The 19,875-nt window shown below is 47.1% G+C and overlaps 1 protein-coding gene across 2 annotated transcripts in view; it reads left to right on the top strand.

Moving 5' to 3' along the window:
* The window catches only part of focad (focadhesin), a 116,280-nt gene that overhangs the window by 87,447 nt on the left and 8,958 nt on the right, over positions 1 to 19,875 (top strand). For both annotated transcript variants that reach the window (XM_079257441.1, XM_079257442.1), the window contains exons 33-42: positions 7,240 to 7,311; positions 7,395 to 7,497; positions 10,556 to 10,636; positions 11,696 to 11,824; positions 11,904 to 12,019; positions 12,941 to 13,201; positions 13,362 to 13,451; positions 15,213 to 15,390; positions 15,486 to 15,583; positions 16,622 to 16,873. In XM_079257441.1, the coding sequence (XP_079113567.1) occupies positions 7,240 to 7,311; positions 7,395 to 7,497; positions 10,556 to 10,636; positions 11,696 to 11,824; positions 11,904 to 12,019; positions 12,941 to 13,201; positions 13,362 to 13,451; positions 15,213 to 15,390; positions 15,486 to 15,583; positions 16,622 to 16,873 (1,380 nt within the window). The remainder of the gene's footprint in view (positions 1 to 7,239; positions 7,312 to 7,394; positions 7,498 to 10,555; positions 10,637 to 11,695; positions 11,825 to 11,903; positions 12,020 to 12,940; positions 13,202 to 13,361; positions 13,452 to 15,212; positions 15,391 to 15,485; positions 15,584 to 16,621; positions 16,874 to 19,875) is intronic.

Genomic DNA, 19,875 nt, shown 5'->3' with positions numbered 1-19,875 from the left:
TCTAGTTCCGAATCGTCCTCTTCGTCAGGACGACTTTCTAGGACCGAATCGTCCTCTTCGTCAGGACGACTTTCTAGGACCGAATCGTCCTCTTCGTCAGGACGACTTTCTAGGACCGAATCGTCCTCTTCGTCAGGACGACTTTCTAGTTCCGAATCGTCCTCTTCGTCAGGACGACTTTCTAGTTCCGAATCGTCCTCTTCGTCAGGACGACTTTCTAGTACCGAATCGTCCTCTTCGTCAGGACGACTTTCTAGTTCCGAATCGTCCTCTTCGTCAGGACGACTTTCTAGTTCCGAATCGTCCTCTTCGTCAGGACGACTTTCTAGTTCCGAATCGTCCTCTTCGTCAGGACGACTTTCTAGGACCGAATCGTCCTCTTCGTCAGGACGACTTTCTAGGACCGAATCGTCCTCTTCGTCAGGACGACTTTCTAGGACCGAATCGTCCTCTTCGTCAGGACGACTTTCTAGTTCCGAATCGTCCTCTTCGTCAGGACGACTTTCTAGTTCCGAATCGTCCTCTTCGTCAGGACGACTTTCTAGTTCCGAATCGTCCTCTTCGTCAGGACGACTTTCTAGGACCGAATCGTCCTCTTCGTCAGGACGACTTTCTAGGACCGAATCGTCCTCTTCGTCAGGACGACTTTCTAGGACCGAATCGTCCTCTTCGTCAGGACGACTTTCTAGTTCCGAATCGTCCTCTTCGTCAGGGCGACTTTCTAGGACCGAATCGTCCTCTTCGTCAGGGCGACTTTCTAGGACCGAATCGTCCTCTTCGTCAGGACGACTTTCTAGGACCGAATCGTCCTCTTCGTCAGGACGACTTTCTAGGACCGAATCGTCCTCTTCGTCAGGACGACTTTCTAGGACCGAATCGTCCTCTTCGTCAGGACGACTTTCTAGGACCGAATCGTCCTCTTCGTCAGGACGACTTTCTAGGACCGAATCGTCCTCTTCGTCAGGACGACTTTCTAGGACCGAATCGTCCTCTTCGTCAGGACGACTTTCTAGGACCGAATCGTCCTCTTCGTCAGGACGACTTTCTAGGACCGAATCGTCCTCTTCGTCAGGACGACTTTCTTGGACCGAATCGTCCTCTTCGTCAGGACGACTTTCTTGTTCCGAATCGTCCTCTTCGTCAGGACGACTTTCTTGTTCCGAATCGTCCACTTCGTCAGGACGACTTTCTTGTTCCGAATCGTCCTCTTCGTCAGGACGACTTTCTTGTTCCGAATCGTCCTCTTCGTCAGGACGACTTTCTTGTTCCGAATCGTCCTCTTCGTCAGGACGACTTTCTTGTTCCGAATCGTCCTCTTCGTCAGGACGACTTTCCAGTTCCGAATCGTCCTCTTCGTCAGGACGACTTTCCAGTTCCGAATCGTCCTCTTCGTCAGGACGACTTTCCAGTTCCGAATCGTCCTCTTAGTCAGCACGACTTTCTAGGACCGAATCGTCCTCTTAGTCAGCACGACTTTCTAGGACCGAATCGTCCTCTTCGTCAGGACGACTTTCTAGGACCGAATCGTCCTCTTCGTCAGGGCGACTTTCTAGGACCGAATCGTCCTCTTCGTCAGGACGACTTTCTAGGACCGAATCGTCCTCTTCGTCAGGGCGACTTTCTAGGACCGAATCGTCCTCTTCGTCAGGGCGACTTTCTAGGACCGAATCGTCCTCTTCGTCAGGACGACTTTCTAGGACCGAATCGTCCTCTTCGTCAGGACGACTTTCTAGTTCCGAATCGTCCTCTTCGTCAGGACGACTTTCTAGTTCCGAATCGTCCTCTTCGTCAGGACGACTTTCTAGTTCCGAATCGTCCTCTTCGTCAGGACGACTTTCTAGTTCCGAATCGTCCTCTTCGTCAGGACGACTTTCTAGTTCCGAATCGTCCTCTTCGTCAGGACGACTTTCTAGTTCCGAATCGTCCTCTTCGTCAGGACGACTTTCTAGTTCCGAATCGTCCTCTTCGTCAGGACGACTTTCTAGGACCGGATCGTCCTCTTCGTCAGGACGACTTTCTAGTTCCGAATCGTCCTCTTCGTCAGGACGACTTTCTAGTTCCGAATCGTCCTCTTCGTCAGGACGACTTTCTAGTTCCGAATCGTCCTCTTCGTCAGGACGACTTTCTAGGACCGAATCGTCCTCTTCGTCAGGACGACTTTCTAGGACCGAATCGTCCTCTTCGTCAGGACGACTTTCTAGGACCGAATCGTCCTCTTCGTCAGGACGACTTTCTAGTTCCGAATCGTCCTCTTCGTCAGGACGACTTTCTAGGACCGAATCGTCCTCTTCGTCAGGACGACTTTCTAGGACCGAATCGTCCTCTTCGTCAGGACGACTTTCTAGGACCGAATCGTCCTCTTCGTCAGGACGACTTTCTAGTTCCGAATCGTCCTCTTAGTCAGGACGACTTTCTAGTTCCGAATCGTCCTCTTAGTCAGGACGACTTTCTAGTTCCGAATCGTCCTCTTCGTCAGGACGACTTTCTAGTTCCGAATCGTCCTCTTCGTCAGGACGACTTTCTAGGACCGAATCGTCCTCTTAGTCAGGACGACTTTCTAGGACCGAATCGTCCTCTTAGTCAGGACGACTTTCTAGTTCCGAATCGTCCTCTTCGTCAGGACGACTTTCTAGTTCCGAATCGTCCTCTTCGTCAGGACGAGTTTCTAGGACCGAATCGTCCTCTTCGTCAGGACGAGTTTCTAGTTCCGAATCGTCCTCTTCGTCAGGACGACTTTCCAGTTCCGAATCGTCCTCTTCGTCAGGACGACTTTCCAGTTCCGAATCGTCCTCTTCGTCAGGACGACTTTCCAGTTCCGAATCGTCCTCTTCGTCAGGACGACTTTCCAGTTCCGAATCGTCCTCTTCGTCAGGACGAGTTTCTAGTTCCGAATCGTCCTCTTCGTCAGGACGACTTTCCAGTTCCGAATCGTCCTCTTCGTCAGGACGACTTTCTAGTACCGAATCGTCCTCTTCGTCAGGACGACTTTCTAGTTCCGAATCGTCCTCTTCGTCAGGACGACTTTCTAGTTCCGAATCGTCCTCTTTGTCAGGACGACTTTCTAGTTCCGAATCGTCCTCTTCGTCAGGACGACTTTCTAGTTCCGAATCGTCCTCTTCGTCAGGACGACTTTCTAGTTCCGAATCGTCCTCTTCGTCAGGACGACTTTCTAGGACCGAATCGTCCTCTTCGTCAGGACGACTTTCTAGTTCCGAATCGTCCTCTTCGTCAGGACGACTTTCTAGTTCCGAATCGTCCTCTTCGTCAGGACGACTTTCTAGTTCCGAATCGTCCTCTTCGTCAGGACGACTTTCTAGTTCCGAATCGTCCTCTTCGTCAGGTCGACTTTCTAGTTCCGAATCGTCCTCTTCGTCAGGACGACTTTCTAGTTCCGAATCGTCCTCTTCGTCAGGACGACTTTCTAGTTCCGAATCGTCCTCTTCGTCAGGACGACTTTCTAGTTCCGAATCGTCCTCTTCGTCAGGACGACTTTCTAGGACCGAATCGTCCTCTTCGTCAGGACGACTTTCTAGTTCCGAATCGTCCTCTTCGTCAGGACGACTTTCTAGGACCGAATCGTCCTCTTCGTCAGGACGACTTTCTAGGACCGAATCGTCCTCTTCGTCAGGACGACTTTCTAGGACCGAATCGTCCTCTTCGTCAGGACGACTTTCTAGTTCCGAATCGTCCTCTTCGTCAGGGCGACTTTCTAGGACCGAATCGTCCTCTTCGTCAGGGCGACTTTCTAGGACCGAATCGTCCTCTTCGTCAGGACGACTTTCTAGGACCGAATCGTCCTCTTCGTCAGGACGACTTTCTAGGACCGAATCGTCCTCTTCGTCAGGACGACTTTCTAGGACCGAATCGTCCTCTTCGTCAGGACGACTTTCTAGGACCGAATCGTCCTCTTCGTCAGGACGACTTTCTAGGACCGAATCGTCCTCTTCGTCAGGACGACTTTCTAGGACCGAATCGTCCTCTTCGTCAGGACGACTTTCTAGTTCCGAATCGTCCTCTTCGTCAGGACGACTTTCTAGGACCGAATCGTCCTCTTCGTCAGGACGACTTTCTAGGACCGAATCGTCCTCTTCGTCAGGACGACTTTCTAGGACCGAATCGTCCTCTTAGTCAGGACGACTTTCTAGTTCCGAATCGTCCTCTTCGTCAGGACGACTTTCTAGTTCCGAATCGTCCTCTTCGTCAGGACGAGTTTCTAGTTCCGAATCGTCCTCTTCGTCAGGACGACTTTCCAGTTCCGAATCGTCCTCTTCGTCAGGACGACTTTCTAGTACCGAATCGTCCTCTTCGTCAGGACGACTTTCTAGTTCCGAATCGTCCTCTTCGTCAGGACGACTTTCTAGTTCCGAATCGTCCTCTTCGTCAGGACGACTTTCTAGTTCCGAATCGTCCTCTTCGTCAGGACGACTTTCTAGTTCCGAATCGTCCTCTTCGTCAGGACGACTTTCTAGGACCGAATCGTCCTCTTCGTCAGGACGACTTTCTAGTTCCGAATCGTCCTCTACGTCAGGACGACTTTCTAGTTCCGAATCGTCCTCTTCGTCAGGACGACTTTCTAGTTCCGAATCGTCCTCTTCGTCAGGACGACTTTCTAGTTCCGAATCGTCCTCTTCGTCAGGTCGACTTTCTAGTTCCGAATCGTCCTCTTCGTCAGGACGACTTTCTAGTTCCGAATCGTCCTCTTCGTCAGGACGACTTTCTAGTTCCGAATCGTCCTCTTCGTCAGGACGACTTTCTAGTTCCGAATCGTCCTCTTCGTCAGGACGACTTTCTAGTTCCGAATCGTCCTCTTCGTCAGGACGACTTTCTAGGACCGAATCGTCCTCTTCGTCAGGACGACTTTCTAGGACAGAATCGTCCTCTTCGTCAGGACGACTTTCTAGGACCGAATCGTCCTCTTCGTCAGGACGACTTTCTAGGACCGAATCGTCCTCTTCGTCAGGACGACTTTCTAGGACCGAATCGTCCTCTTCGTCAGGACGACTTTCTAGTTCCGAATCGTCCTCTTCGTCAGGACGAGTTTCTAGTTCCGAATCGTCCTCTTCGTCAGGACGACTTTCTAGTACCGAATCGTCCTCTTCGTCAGGACGACTTTCTAGTACCGAATCGTCCTCTTCGTCAGGACGACTTTCTAGTTCCGAATCGTCCTCTTCGTCAGGACGAGTTTCTAGTTCCGAATCGTCCTCTTCGTCAGGACGACTTTCTAGTTCCGAATCGTCCTCTTCGTCAGGACGACTTTCTAGTACCGAATCGTCCTCTTCGTCAGGACGACTTTCTAGTACCGAATCGTCCTCTTCGTCAGGACGACTTTCTAGGACCGAATCGTCCTCTTCGTCAGGACGACTTTCTAGGACCGAATCGTCCTCTTCGTCAGGACGACTTTCTAGTTCCGAATCGTCCTCTTCGTCAGGACGACTTTCTAGGACCGAATCGTCCTCTTCGTCAGGACGACTTTCTAGGACCGAATCGTCCTCTTCGTCAGGACGACTTTCTAGGACCGAATCGTCCTCTTCGTCAGGACGACTTTCTAGGACCGAATCGTCCTCTTCGTCAGGACGACTTTCTAGGACCGAATCGTCCTCTTCGTCAGGACGACTTTCTAGGACCGAATCGTCCTCTTCGTCAGGACGACTTTCTAGTTCCGAATCGTCCTCTTCGTCAGGGCGACTTTCTAGGACCGAATCGTCCTCTTCGTCAGGGCGACTTTCTAGGACCGAATCGTCCTCTTCGTCAGGACGACTTTCTAGGACCGAATCGTCCTCTTCGTCAGGACGACTTTCTAGGACCGAATCGTCCTCTTCGTCAGGACGACTTTCTAGGACCGAATCGTCCTCTTCGTCAGGACGACTTTCTAGGACCGAATCGTCCTCTTCGTCAGGACGACTTTCTAGGACCGAATCGTCCTCTTCGTCAGGACGACTTTCTAGGACCGAATCGTCCTCTTCGTCAGGACGACTTTCTTGTTCCGAATCGTCCTCTTCGTCAGGACGACTTTCTTGTTCCGAATCGTCCTCTTCGTCAGGACGACTTTCTTGTTCCGAATCGTCCTCTTCGTCAGGACGACTTTCTTGTTCCGAATCGTCCTCTTCGTCAGGACGACTTTCTTGTTCCGAATCGTCCTCTTCGTCAGGACGACTTTCTTGTTCCGAATCGTCCTCTTCGTCAGGACGACTTTCCAGTTCCGAATCGTCCTCTTCGTCAGGACGACTTTCCAGTTCCGAATCGTCCTCTTAGTCAGCACGACTTTCTAGGACCGAATCGTCCTCTTAGTCAGCACGACTTTCTAGGACCGAATCGTCCTCTTCGTCAGGGCGACTTTCTAGGACCGAATCGTCCTCTTCGTCAGGGCGACTTTCTAGGACCGAATCGTCCTCTTCGTCAGGGCGACTTTCTAGGACCGAATCGTCCTCTTCGTCAGGGCGACTTTCTAGGACCGAATCGTCCTCTTCGTCAGGGCGACTTTCTAGGACCGAATCGTCCTCTTCGTCAGGGCGACTTTCTAGGACCGAATCGTCCTCTTCGTCAGGGCGACTTTCTAGGACCGAATCGTCCTCTTCGTCAGGACGACTTTCTAGGACCGAATCGTCCTCTTCGTCAGGACGACTTTCTAGTTCCGAATCGTCCTCTTCGTCAGGACGACTTTCTAGGACCGAATCGTCCTCTTCGTCAGGACGACTTTCTAGTTCCGAATCGTCCTCTTCGTCAGGACGACTTTCTAGGACCGAATCGTCCTCTTCGTCAGGACGACTTTCTAGGACCGAATCGTCCTCTTCGTCAGGACGACTTTCTAGGACCGAATCGTCCTCTTCGTCAGGACGACTTTCTAGTTCCGAATCGTCCTCTTCGTCAGGACGACTTTCTAGTTCCGAATCGTCCTCTTCGTCAGGACGACTTTCTAGTTCCGAATCGTCCTCTTCGTCAGGACGACTTTCTAGGACCGAATCGTCCTCTTCGTCAGGACGACTTTCTAGTACCAAGTCATTGTCATCATGTACCATTCTACCACATCCATGATGAGAGTCATCCATGTGAGTGTCTTGTTAGATATTTTAACAGGAAATAGATCAGATAGGTCTGAGGAAAACAGCTTATGAGTGTGTAAGAGTAGCTTCTGTCTCCCTCCAGGTGTTAAAGGTGACTTTTTTTCTGTGAAGTGACAGCATGTCAGGTTTCTCAGCATGAAATGGTACTGGTATCAGTTTTTGTTTATCTGTGTTTCAGCTGAGAAATGAGGTGGAGCTTTCCTCCCAGCAGCAGAGCAGACTGAACGAGGTGATTCGTGCCATCACACAGGTCAGATTGTTTCTCCTGTTTCCTCTGCAGATGTAAGATTCAGCGACTGAATATTTCATTGATGTTTCTGTGTTCTGTTGCAGATCATAACCTTCTCTGGAGCCATTGGTTTACAGTCCAACAGCGCCTGTTTGGTGGGTCATCTGCATTTGGCGCACATGTCGACAAGTCACAGTCATACAGCAGGTAACATGCTCATGTGTCTGGGATTACTGCTAACACTGGGAATGAATCTGGGGCCAGAAAGATGATGATCGTTCATCAGGGGTTCCACATGGATTGATTCTTGGTCCTCTTTTATTGTCGGTATCGATACTTCCTTCAGAAAACTTTGGGTGTGTTATAATCTGCGCACTAACACTACTAGCACAGTGTTTAAGTGCGTTGTGCGTTTACTCTGATATTTAAGCAAGAAACCCGGATGCTGCCCAAAAATTATCTAAAAATCTTGTGTGAAACGATGAACAGTTCACACACTAAACAGATGCCATTTTGCTGGCGTAGTGGAAGAGGAGGGACTTTCAACAAGTTTTCCAGTGCTGAATAATGGCAGCAATCATACAAGCGGTGCCGGTCCAGGTAGAGATCGGTTTTTATATATGTAAGTATGAAGTTATTCCGTTATGATTCTAATGTATACTGCAGCCTGCTAATCTATCCCTGATGACAGGTATGGATCCGATCATTTGTTTGAGGCTGCTGTTGCCGAATCAGAGTTAGCACACCTTAGCTGTTTTTAACTGGTATATATATGTGTTAATACGTGTTACAAGTTATCAATTTTCTAAGTTCTGTATGTCCATTGATTCTTGTTAAACTTCCAGATTAGGCATTGTTGTGTCCATGACGTAAATTACGAATACCGTTACCACTGATGCTATGAATTTGCATCGCATATATCTGTTAGAAAATATGGAAAAATCAAAAGAGGACAATGGATTTGCTTGGTATGAAGGCCTATACAAGGCATGTTTTTACATTATGACATTTTATGATTATCAGCTCTGAACTGCTAAGACTGACTGAGATAAAACAGATATAAATGTAGTAGTAAATGTAGTTGGAATAATTATCGGAGTGCAAAGCGTGAAGTGTGTAATTCTCTTCTCCTTGGTTCGTCTGTCCCTGTTGGAAAATCGATAGCTTGAAAATACCCTTTATATAAATATGTATATATATATATGTGTATAATATATATATATATATATATATATATATATATATATATATATATATATATATATATATGTATATGTATATATATGTATATGTATATATATGTATATGTATATGTATATATATGTATATGTATATGTATATATATGTATATGTATATGTGTGTATATATATATATATATATATATATGTGTGTATATATATATATATATATATATATATGTATGTATATGTATATATATATGTATATATATGTATATGTATATCCTCTGGTGCCACAGTCCTGCAAATGTTATAAGACTCCCTGCCGCAAACACACCTGATTCAAATCGATGGCTAATGAGCACACTTTGATGTCAAGCTCTGCACAAATCTGCTATTCGGTCTGATGTGTGCCAGGTGTGTTGCAGCAGAGAAACTCCTAGGCTAAGCGGCATGTGGCTTTGGCAGTTGCCGAGGCAAAAACTCGGGCATGGGAGGAGTTTGGCGAGGCCATGGAGAAAGACTTCCGGACGGCTTCGAGGAGATTCTGGTCCACCATCCGGCGGCTCAGGAGGGGGAAGCAGTGCTCCATCAATACTGTGTACAGTGGAGGTGGGGAGCTGCTGACCTCAACTCGGGACGTTGTGGGTCGGTGGAAGGAATACTTCAAAGACCTCCTCAATCCTACCAACACGTCTTCTGATGAGGAAGCAGAGCTGGGGGACTCGGGGGTGGACTCTCCTATCTCTGGGGCTGAAGTCGCTGAGGTGGTCAAAAAGCTCCTTGGCGGCAAGGCCCCGGGGGTGGATGAGATCCGCCCGGAGTTCCTTAAGGCTCTGGATGCTGTGGGGCTGTCCTGGCTGACACGCCTCTGCAGCATCGCGTGGACATCGGGGACAGTGCTGCTGGACTGGCATATATATATATATATATATATATATATATATATATATATATGTGTGTGTGTGTGTGTGTGTGTGTGTGTGTGTGTGTGTGTGTGTGTGTGTGTGTGTATGTTTAATTTGTTTGTATCGTGTAATATTTGTTGAATATTTAGTATGTTAGATGTTCATTGTGTTTTTAGTTTTTTTATGGTTTAATCCTTACAAAATATTTATTTATATTTGATTAAATGTAAAAAATTTTTACTGTACATCCGCATTATAGAGAGACACACACAATTTGTTTCCGATTGGCCAAATTATTTACACATTAACAGCTAATGCTAAGACCATGGACCCTTACAGTAGCGGCTAACGCTAAGACCACGGACCCTTACAGTAGCGGCTAACGCTAAGACCACGGACCCTTACAGTAGCGGCTAACGCTAAGACCACGGACCCTTACAGTAGCGGCTAACGCTAAGACCACGGACCCTTACAGTAGCGGCTAACGCTAAGACCACGGACCCTTACAGTAGCGGCTAACGCTAAGACCACGGACCCTTACAGTAGCGGCTAACGCTAAGACCACGGACCCTTACAGTAGCGGCTAACGCTAAGACCACGGACCCTTACAGTAGCGGCTAACGCTAAGACCACGGACCCTTACAGTAGCGGCTAACGCTAAGACCACGGACCCTTACAGTAGCGGCTAACGCTAAGACCACGGACCCTTACAGTAGCGGCTAACGCTAAGACCACGGACCCTTACAGTAGCGGCTAACGCTAAGACCACGGACCCTTACAGTAGCGGCTAACGCTAAGACCACGGACCCTTACAGTAGCGGCTAACGCTAAGACCACGGACCCTTACATTAGCTAAGTGATGTAACTCTTTATTCTCTTGCCGGACCCCCAATAGTCACATGATCAAGTCTAATAACTGTTAGTCTAACCTCAGAATCGGACTATTCGCGGTCCTGACTCCTGTGAAACAGTCTACCTCTGCAGGTTGTTTAGTATTTTAAGTCACAACTTTCATGTCTGACGTGGACTTTCAGGCTTGCTGTACTATGGCTTTAAATGACTTTCCCTCCAGGTTTAACCATGTTTTCTGTTTGACTCAACCTGTGCTGGTCCTCCGTGGCCTGAAGTCGACTTACAAGCCACTCATTGATTTAGTTGATGTCCTTTTATTCTTTCAGTTCCTCAGGACTTCAGTTACCTCTCAGAGAAGAGTGTCATCAGATCCATCACTGACTTCATCACAGAAGCTGGAAAGAAAGGTTGGAATTTCAGTTGATGTAGAAGAAAATAAACTGGAATCATTTTTATTTTCTTTGTCTAATTTAAATCTGATGAGGAGACTGTGCATGTCAGAAGGTGTGTAACTCTGACAAAGTCGCACTACTAACCTGGTTATTATAACTAAGTGGTAAAATACCTGGAATTGGTTTCTAGTAGCCGGTTTGATGCTTTATTGCAGGTTTTTCTGCTTAAATTCTTGCTGTAAATGTCCTGCCTGTAATTAACACCTTTGTTGCTGAAAGCGCTGAGTGACATAAAAAGAAGTTATTTTAGTCATTCCAATTTCGTAATGAGCATCAGCCCTGAAAAAAATCCATATCAGTCGGGCCCAGGATGTAATTAAGGCCCGTTCGGGCGCTGTTTGGGCCCCCATGGATCCTTCTGTAGGCATATGCTTCGGTCTAATTTTGTTCAGACAACAGATTGTTTTTCAGAAAGTTGGATATTAATCTTCTCTTTTTGTGTGATTTTATATGAGAAGTGATTGTGTTAAATCAGCTGTAATATCAGCTCATATTGATCTCCTGATGATCGTAGGTATCGTAGGTCCAGACAGAATCGTTCCTTCTCACAGTAAAGCGGATGTTGTCATGGAAACCCCACACATTTTAAGTTGTCAGCTTAAACACACTTTTTATGATCATGAAGATCAAGTTCCAGATGTTTCTGTAAATATAAACCCTGAAGGCCGTCAGCACAGAAACAGTTTGGAACATTCAGTCCAAGATTATTTCCTGAAACAGTGATGATAGTGATGGGTCCAGCACGGCGCCTTGACCCGAACCCGATCAAGTCTTTACCTGAACAGCCTGTGTGTCAGATGATTAGCTCAACACCCACCTGTTTGTTAAAAAAAATGGTTTAATGTCATATGATCAGCACAAACCTATAAAGGAGCAGACCGGTGCTTTTAACAGTGTCGTGTGTGTGACACGTCTCGGATGTTTGTCCTCTAACACGACAAGTCAACCGGTAAATTCACAGTACACTGGTACAGTTAAAGTATCACAGAGCATCCTTTCTCCATGTGGACCCAGGTCCGGAGTTCTCCCACCCGGCTCTGGTTCAGACCACTCTGGCCCCGTTGGCATCAGTTGGATCCAGCTGTCAGTACCCGCCTGTGAACTGGAGCGCCGTCCTGTCGCCTCTGATGAGGCTGAGCTTCGGTAAGAGCTCTCAGCACGTTGCTCGTCACCAGTCAGGAAGAAAACCGACGTCAAGCATGTTTGTCTCCGTCTTTGTCAGGAGAGGACGTCCAGCATCAGTGTGTGGTTCTGGCTGTGTCTCAGGCTCAGTCTTCCCAGAATGCTTCTCTCTTCCTGGGATCATGGCTGTCTCCTCCTCTGGTGCACAGCCTCAGCGTGAGTAAACAAGCTGGATGCTCCCTCTCCTCTTTAGTCTGCAGGACACGCCGTCCATGCTGTCCACAAACTATTCCACATCTTCATCCAGGTTTCCACTCAGAACATTTTAAATGAGCTTTGGTCCAGAGAAGACGGCGTGTTTCTGGATCCTCTTCACATATGATGGAGCTTTAACCTGCATGAACTGGGTTCACACTGGTTTCTGGGAGATTCCTGAGTCCATGCACTGGTTTCCAGTAGAGAATCATGGTATAATGCAGAAGATCACCAGCGCTGTCCCAGCATACAGAGATTCCTTCTGATTCCATGAATCTGTTCATGTGGAATCTCAAAGTCTGAACAATTTAGACAAATTTTAGAGCCAGTTTGTGTCAGATAAGTGAAGCTCTGGATGTTCAGTGTCATGCTCTGCAACTGGAACGCAGCGAACGGTTGCAATGAGTCAGATGTTCTGATGGCTTTATCACGCTGGGGCAGATATGGCCTTTCGTCTCTTCACCATGAGACACTGCAGAGCCATGCACTGTGGTCACGGCGCCCTCTGCTGGACCAACTTTGCAGTCACACCTATGGGACTTTTTTGTTCTTGCAAGAGGCTCATATGGATCAGTTTGATGAAATTACATATCAGTCAGGAGCTAAATATTTGTTGAAGTTGCTGAAGGTGGTTAAGGTCCTGTCTGTTTTTACAGAGGTTTTACTGGGACCAGAATAAGTGCGACTCACAGATGAATTATAGATGGAATCAAGCCCAGTCGAGTCTCATCTATAGATCACTGCAACCGTCTGTGATGTTGACCTGAAGATGCCAAATGAGTCGTTTAAATCACAAAGATGGAGCTTATTTAAACGCATCCAGATGTTTTCTGCAGGAAAATAATTCCACCCTGATGTCCAGCCATGGCGTTTTCTCTCTAGGTCCAGACTCGAGCCCACCTCTATGAGACCCTGGGCGTGTGGATGAAGCATGTCGCTGAGGACAAGCTCCAGGTCTACGTGGAGAGTTTGGGCCTGCAGCAGTTCCAGGACGACCTGCGACCCCAGCGACTGTCCTTGTGCCGCTCTGTGTTGCAGGGTCTGGCTCAGGCCATGGCCCTCCCCAACCCCACCAACAGCTGCTGGACCGTCCTCTGCTCCACCACCGAGAAGATCTTCACCCTGCTGCCCAACCAAATCCAGGTATCCATGATAGACCGCCTGCCGTAGCAGGCTGCTGAGGAAAGGCCTAGAAGACAACCATTTACCTTGTTAAGCTGGTCAGGTTGTTGGTGGAAAAGATTTGTTCTGGCTTCATCACAGCACGACACCTTAACCGACGTGTCGTCATAAATTCTTTCAGGATAATGAAGTGGATTTGTACGTCGGCATCGCCAAATGTCTCTCCGAGATGTCTGACACGGAGATAGACAGGATCGCTCGAGTTTCAGAGGTACCAAACCAAGCTACACCTAACCGAACCAAACTACACCAAACCAAGCTACACCTAACCGAACCAAACTACACCAAACCATACCAAACCAAGCTACACCTAACCGAACCAAACTACACCAAACCATACCAAACCAAGCTACACCTAACCGAACCAAACTACACCAAACCATACCAAACCAAGCTACACCTAACCGAACCAAACTACACCAAACCATACCAAACCAAGCTACACCTAACCGAACCAAACTACACCAAACCATACCAAACCAAGCTACACCTAACCGAACCAAACTACACCAAACCATAACAAACCAAGCTACACCTAACCGAACCAAACTACACCAAACCATACCAAACCAAGCTACACCTAACCGAACCAAACTACACCAAACCATACCAAACCAAGCTACACCTAACCGAACCAAACTACACCAAACCATACCAAACCAAGCTACACCTAACCGAACCAAACTACACCAAACCATACCAAACCAAGCTACACCTAACCAAGCTACAACTAACCAAACTACACCAAACCAAGCTACACCTAACCAAACTACACCAAACCATACCAAACCAAGCTACACCAAACCAAACCACAACAAAACGAGCTACAGCAAAACAAACTACACCTAACCAAACTACACCGACCCAAACTACAGCAAACCAAGCTACACCTAACCAAACAACACCAAACCAAGCTACACCTGACCAAACAACACCAAACCAAGCTACACCAAACCAAACTACACCAAACCAAGCAACACCTAACTGAACCAATCTACACCAAACCAAACTTCACCAAACCAGGCTACACCTAAACAAGCTAGACCAAACCAGACTACGCCAAACCAAGCTAGACCAAGCCAAACTACACCAAACCAATCTACACCAAACCAAGCTACACCAAACCAAACCAATCTACACCAAAACAAGCTACACCAAACCAAACCAAACCAAATTACACCAAACCAAAACAAACTACACCAAACCAAACAAAACTACACCAAACAAAACTACACCAAACCAAACTACACCAAACCAAACCAAACCAAATTACACCAAACCAAAACAAACTACACCAAACCAAACAAAACTACACCAAACAAAACTACACCAAACCAAACTACACCAAACCAAACCAAACCAAACTACACCAAACCAAACAAAACTACAGCAAACCAAACTACACCAAACCAAACCAAGCTACAGCAAACCAAGCTACAGCAAAACAAAGTACAGTGAAACAAACTACAGCAAAACAAACTACACCAAAACAAACTACAGCAAAACAAACTACACCAAACCAAACTACACCAAACCAAACTACACCAAACCAAACCAAACCAAATTACACCAAACCAAAACAAACTACACCAAACCAAACCAAACCAAACTACACCAAACCAAACTACACCAAACCAAACCAAATTACACCAAACCAAACCAAACTATACCAAACCAAACAAAACTACAGCAAACCAAACTACACAAAACCAAACTACACCAAACCAAACCAAACTACACCAAACCAAGCTACACCAAACCAAACCAATCTACAACAAAACAAGCTACACCAAACCAAACCAAACTACACCAAACCAAACCAAACCAAATTACACCAAACCAAACCAAACTACACCAAACTAAACCAAACAAAACTACACCAAACCAAACTAAACTACACCTAACCAAACTACACCAAATCAAACTACATAAAAACCAAACATCATCTTCTCTCTTCCATCTATCTGTTCAGACTGGGATGGAGAAGACCTGCTTCATCCTGGCCTACCTGACGTCTTTTGGCCGGGTTCCCCTCCTGGGTCTAAATGATGTCATCGCCGGCGTTCTCCGTGGTTGGTCGAGCTGCAAAGTGGGCTGGATCCTCCTGCAGGCTTTATACCAGTGCCGCTGGGCTGCCAGCTCCAACACAGGTCACTCCAGAGAGTTGTCCAGCTTTATCATCATGAAGACAACATGTTGACTTGATGGAGGATCTGTCCCTGAACCAGTTTGTTTTTCTCTCCAGGTGTTTCCAGGAGAATGGAGTGGCTCCTGGAGCTGATGGGACATATCCGGAATGTTGCTTACGGTGCAACCTCCGTCACCTGTGGAGACACCAGACTGGTAATCTGCTGAGCATGGTGCTTTTACACCTGTCAGTATGACTGAATGTGTTTCAGGATCCTGGTCCTCCTTGTTCAACTGGGTTTCCTGCTGTTTTCATGAATGGTGGGTTCGTTTTGTCCTGTAAAAAGGTCTGACCCAGCTCTCTGTCTGCATATGGAGGATAAGAGTCTTTTACACCCAAACCTCCATCAGACCTTTTGGCGTCTGTCTCTTCTATCATCAGGAGCAGTGGTGTGTAACTCTATGGGGTAGATTGTGATGGTCATGTGACCCTCCAGCTGGTCTACGGAGGTTTTCCAGTGTTTCTATCCGTCCAGGAGGTTTACAATCCAGACACAATATGTAGTGTTTATTCAGAGACTCTAGATGGTAAATCCACCATTATTTATCACATCTTCATCACCATCACTACCATGTTGCTAAGAGACCTCTATTTTCACCTGGACATGATGATGAAGACACTTCCTGTCAGACTTTCCACCAATCAGAGAGCTTAAACTGATGGTAACGTCCAATCAGGAGCAGCCAAAGATCAACAAGTGATGAGAAAAGCAGGAAAATAATGATCCTCTATGGCTGGAATAAAGCCAAGAAGACGTTTGGGATGCAGCTGAGGTGGAGGTGCTGCAGTGAGGAGAGCAGGTAGATAGTAGCAGGAAGACGTGGAAACATGGAGACAGTGTGTGTGTTTTCCTCCTAAAAACTGAGACTTGAGTGAATGATTGGTGTTTTGCTTGTTTAATAGAATAAAAAGGTCTTTATAAACTAGATATGAACAGAGAAGCTGAGGAGGTTTCGGACCCATCAGCTCAGGAACCACGGACCCCACGGGTCGGCTGAGCTGATGAAACCAGGAGGGATGTATTGATGAGGAGGATCATTGGCATTAAAATATTTACAAATAAAATGATGGTTTATGTTCCTAAACATTTACTGAGTGTCACGTTTTGTCTTTAGAAACCGTTAGCTGAGTTCAGCATGTCGTTGAAGCAGAGCAGCATCTGGATGAAGCTTCCTGTGTTTTCGTGTCTGCAGGCCACAGACTTCCTGTTCCAGCTGTTTGCTGCTGCTGTCGTTTCCTGGGGCGACCACTTAATGCCCTTCCTGTTTGGCATCCGGGCCAAGTGGTTTCCATGGCAGCCAGACCCCAAGCCTCCAACACTGACACACAGTCTGTACGGCGCAGAGTCGATCCCGGACCACAGTCTGCCGCAGTGCATGCTGGGAGTGTCCCACAGTTTGCCTCTGCTCCTGGGTAAAGAACCATGGAGCAGCCAGACGCACAAGGTTGGTTCATCTTCTCACATGAAGACCATCACATCTAGACCATCGCATCCAGACCATCACATCTAGACCATCACATCCAGACCATCACATCTAGACCATCACATCCAGACCATCACATCTAGACCATCACATCCAGACATCTAGACCATCACATCCAGACCATCACATCTAGACCATCACATCCAGACATCTAGACCATCACATCCAGACCATCACATCTAGACCATCGCATCCAGACCATCACATCTAGACCATCGCATCCAGACCATCACATCTAGACCATCACATCCAGACCATCAAATCTAGACCATCACATCCAGACATCTAGACCATCACATCCAGACCATCACATCTAGACCATCACATCCAGACATCTAGACCATCACATCCAGACCATCACATCTAGACCATCACATCTAGACCATCACATCCAGACATCTAGACCATCACATCCAGACATCTAGACCATCACATCCAGACCATCACATCTAGACCATCACATCTAGACCATCACATCCAGACATCTAGACCATCACATCTAGACCCTCACATCCAGACCATCACATCTAGACCATCACATCCAGACATCTAGACCATCACATCCAGACATCTAGACCATCACATCCAGACCATCACATCTAGACCATCACATCTAGACCATCACATCCAGACATCTAGACCATCACATCTAGACCCTCACATCCAGACCATCACATCTAGACCATCACATCCAGACATCTAGACCATCACATCCAGACATCTAGACCATCGCATCCAGACCATCACATCTAGACCATCACATCCAGACCATCACATCTAGACCATCACATCCAGACCATCAAATCTAGACCATCACATCCAGACATCTAGACCATCACATCCAGACCATCACATCTAGACCATCACATCCAGACATCTAGACCATCACATCCAGACCATCACATCTAGACCATCACATCTAGACCATCACATCCAGACATCTAGACCATCACATCCAGACATCTAGACCATCACATCCAGACCATCACATCTAGACCATCACATCTAGACCATCACATCCAGACATCCAGACCATCACATCTAGACCATCACATCCAGACATCTAGACCATCACATCTAGACCCTCACATCCAGACCATCACATCTAGACCATCACATCCAGACATCTAGACCATCACATCCAGACATCTAGACCATCACATCCAGACCATCACATCTAGACCATCACATCTAGACCATCACATCTAGACCATCACATCTAGACCATCACATCCAGACATCTAGACCATCACATCTAGACCATCACATCTAGACCATCACATCCAGACATCTAGACCATCACATCCAGACCCTCACATCTAGACCATCACATCTAGACCATCACATCTAGACCATCACATCCAGACCATCACATCTAGACCATCACATCTAGACCATCACATCCAGACATCTAGACCATCACATCTAGACCATCACATCCAGACATCTAGACCATCACATCCAGACCATCACATCCAGACCATCACATCTAGACCATCACATCCAGACCATCACATCTAGACCATCACATCCAGACATCTAGACCATCACATCCAGACATCACATCTAGACCCTCACATCTAGACCATCACATCTAGACCATCACATCCAGACCATCACATCTAGACCATCACATCCAGACCCTCACATCCAGACCCTCACATCTAGACCATCACATCTAGACCATCACATCTAGACCATCACATCTAGACCATCACATCCAGACCATCACATCTAGACCATCACATCTAGACCATCACATCTAGACCCTCACATCCAGACCATCACATCCAGACCATCACATCCAGACCCTCACATCCAGACCATCACATCCAGACCATCACATCTAGACCATCACATCTAGACCATCACATCCAGACATCTAGACCATCACATCCAGACCATCACATCCAGACATCCAGACCATCACATCCAGACATCCAGACCATCACATCCAGACCATCACATCTAGACCATCACATCTAGACCATCACATCTAGACCATCACATCTAGACCCTCACATCCAGACCATCACATCCAGACCATCACATCCAGACCATCACATCCAGACCCTCACATCCAGACCATCACATCCAGACCATCACATCTAGACCATCACATCTAGACCATCACATCCAGACATCTAGACCATCACATCCAGACCATCACATCCAGACATCCAGACCATCACATCCAGACATCTAGACCATCACATCCCGACCATCACATCCAGACATCTAGACCATCACATCCAGACCATCACATCCAGACATCTAGACCATCACATCCAGACATCTAGACCATCACATCTAGACCCTCACATCTAGACCATCACATCTAGACCATCACATCCAGACATCTAGACCCTCACATCTAGACCATCACATCCAGACCATCACATCCAGACCATCACATCCAGACATCTAGACCATCACATCCAGACCATCACATCCAGACATCCAGACCATCACATCCAGACCATCACATCTAGACCATCACATCCAGACCATCACATCTAGACCATCACATCCAGACATCTAGACCATCACATCCAGACCATCACATCTAGACCATCACATCCAGACCATCACATCTAGACCATCACATCTAGACCATCACATCCAGACCATCACATCTAGACCATCACATCTAGACCATCACATCCAGACCATCACATCTAGACCATCACATCCAGACATCCAGACCATCACATCTAGACCATCACATCCAGACCATCACATCTAGACCATCACATCCAGACCATCACATCCAGACATCCAGACCATCACATCTAGACCATCACATCTAGACCATCACATCTAGACCATCACATCCAGACCATCACATCTAGACCATCACATCCAGACCATCACATCCAGACATCCAGACCATCACATCCAGACCATCACATCTAGACCATCACATCTAGACCATCACATCCAGACCATCACATCTAGACCAT

Source organism: Telmatherina bonti (assembly GCF_933228915.1).
Source record: "Telmatherina bonti genome assembly, chromosome: 18".
NCBI classification, from domain to species: domain Eukaryota; kingdom Metazoa; phylum Chordata; class Actinopteri; order Atheriniformes; family Telmatherinidae; genus Telmatherina; species Telmatherina bonti.
The sequence above is the reverse complement of the archived record's forward strand: the minus strand, read 5'-3'. Positions and strand labels throughout refer to the sequence as shown.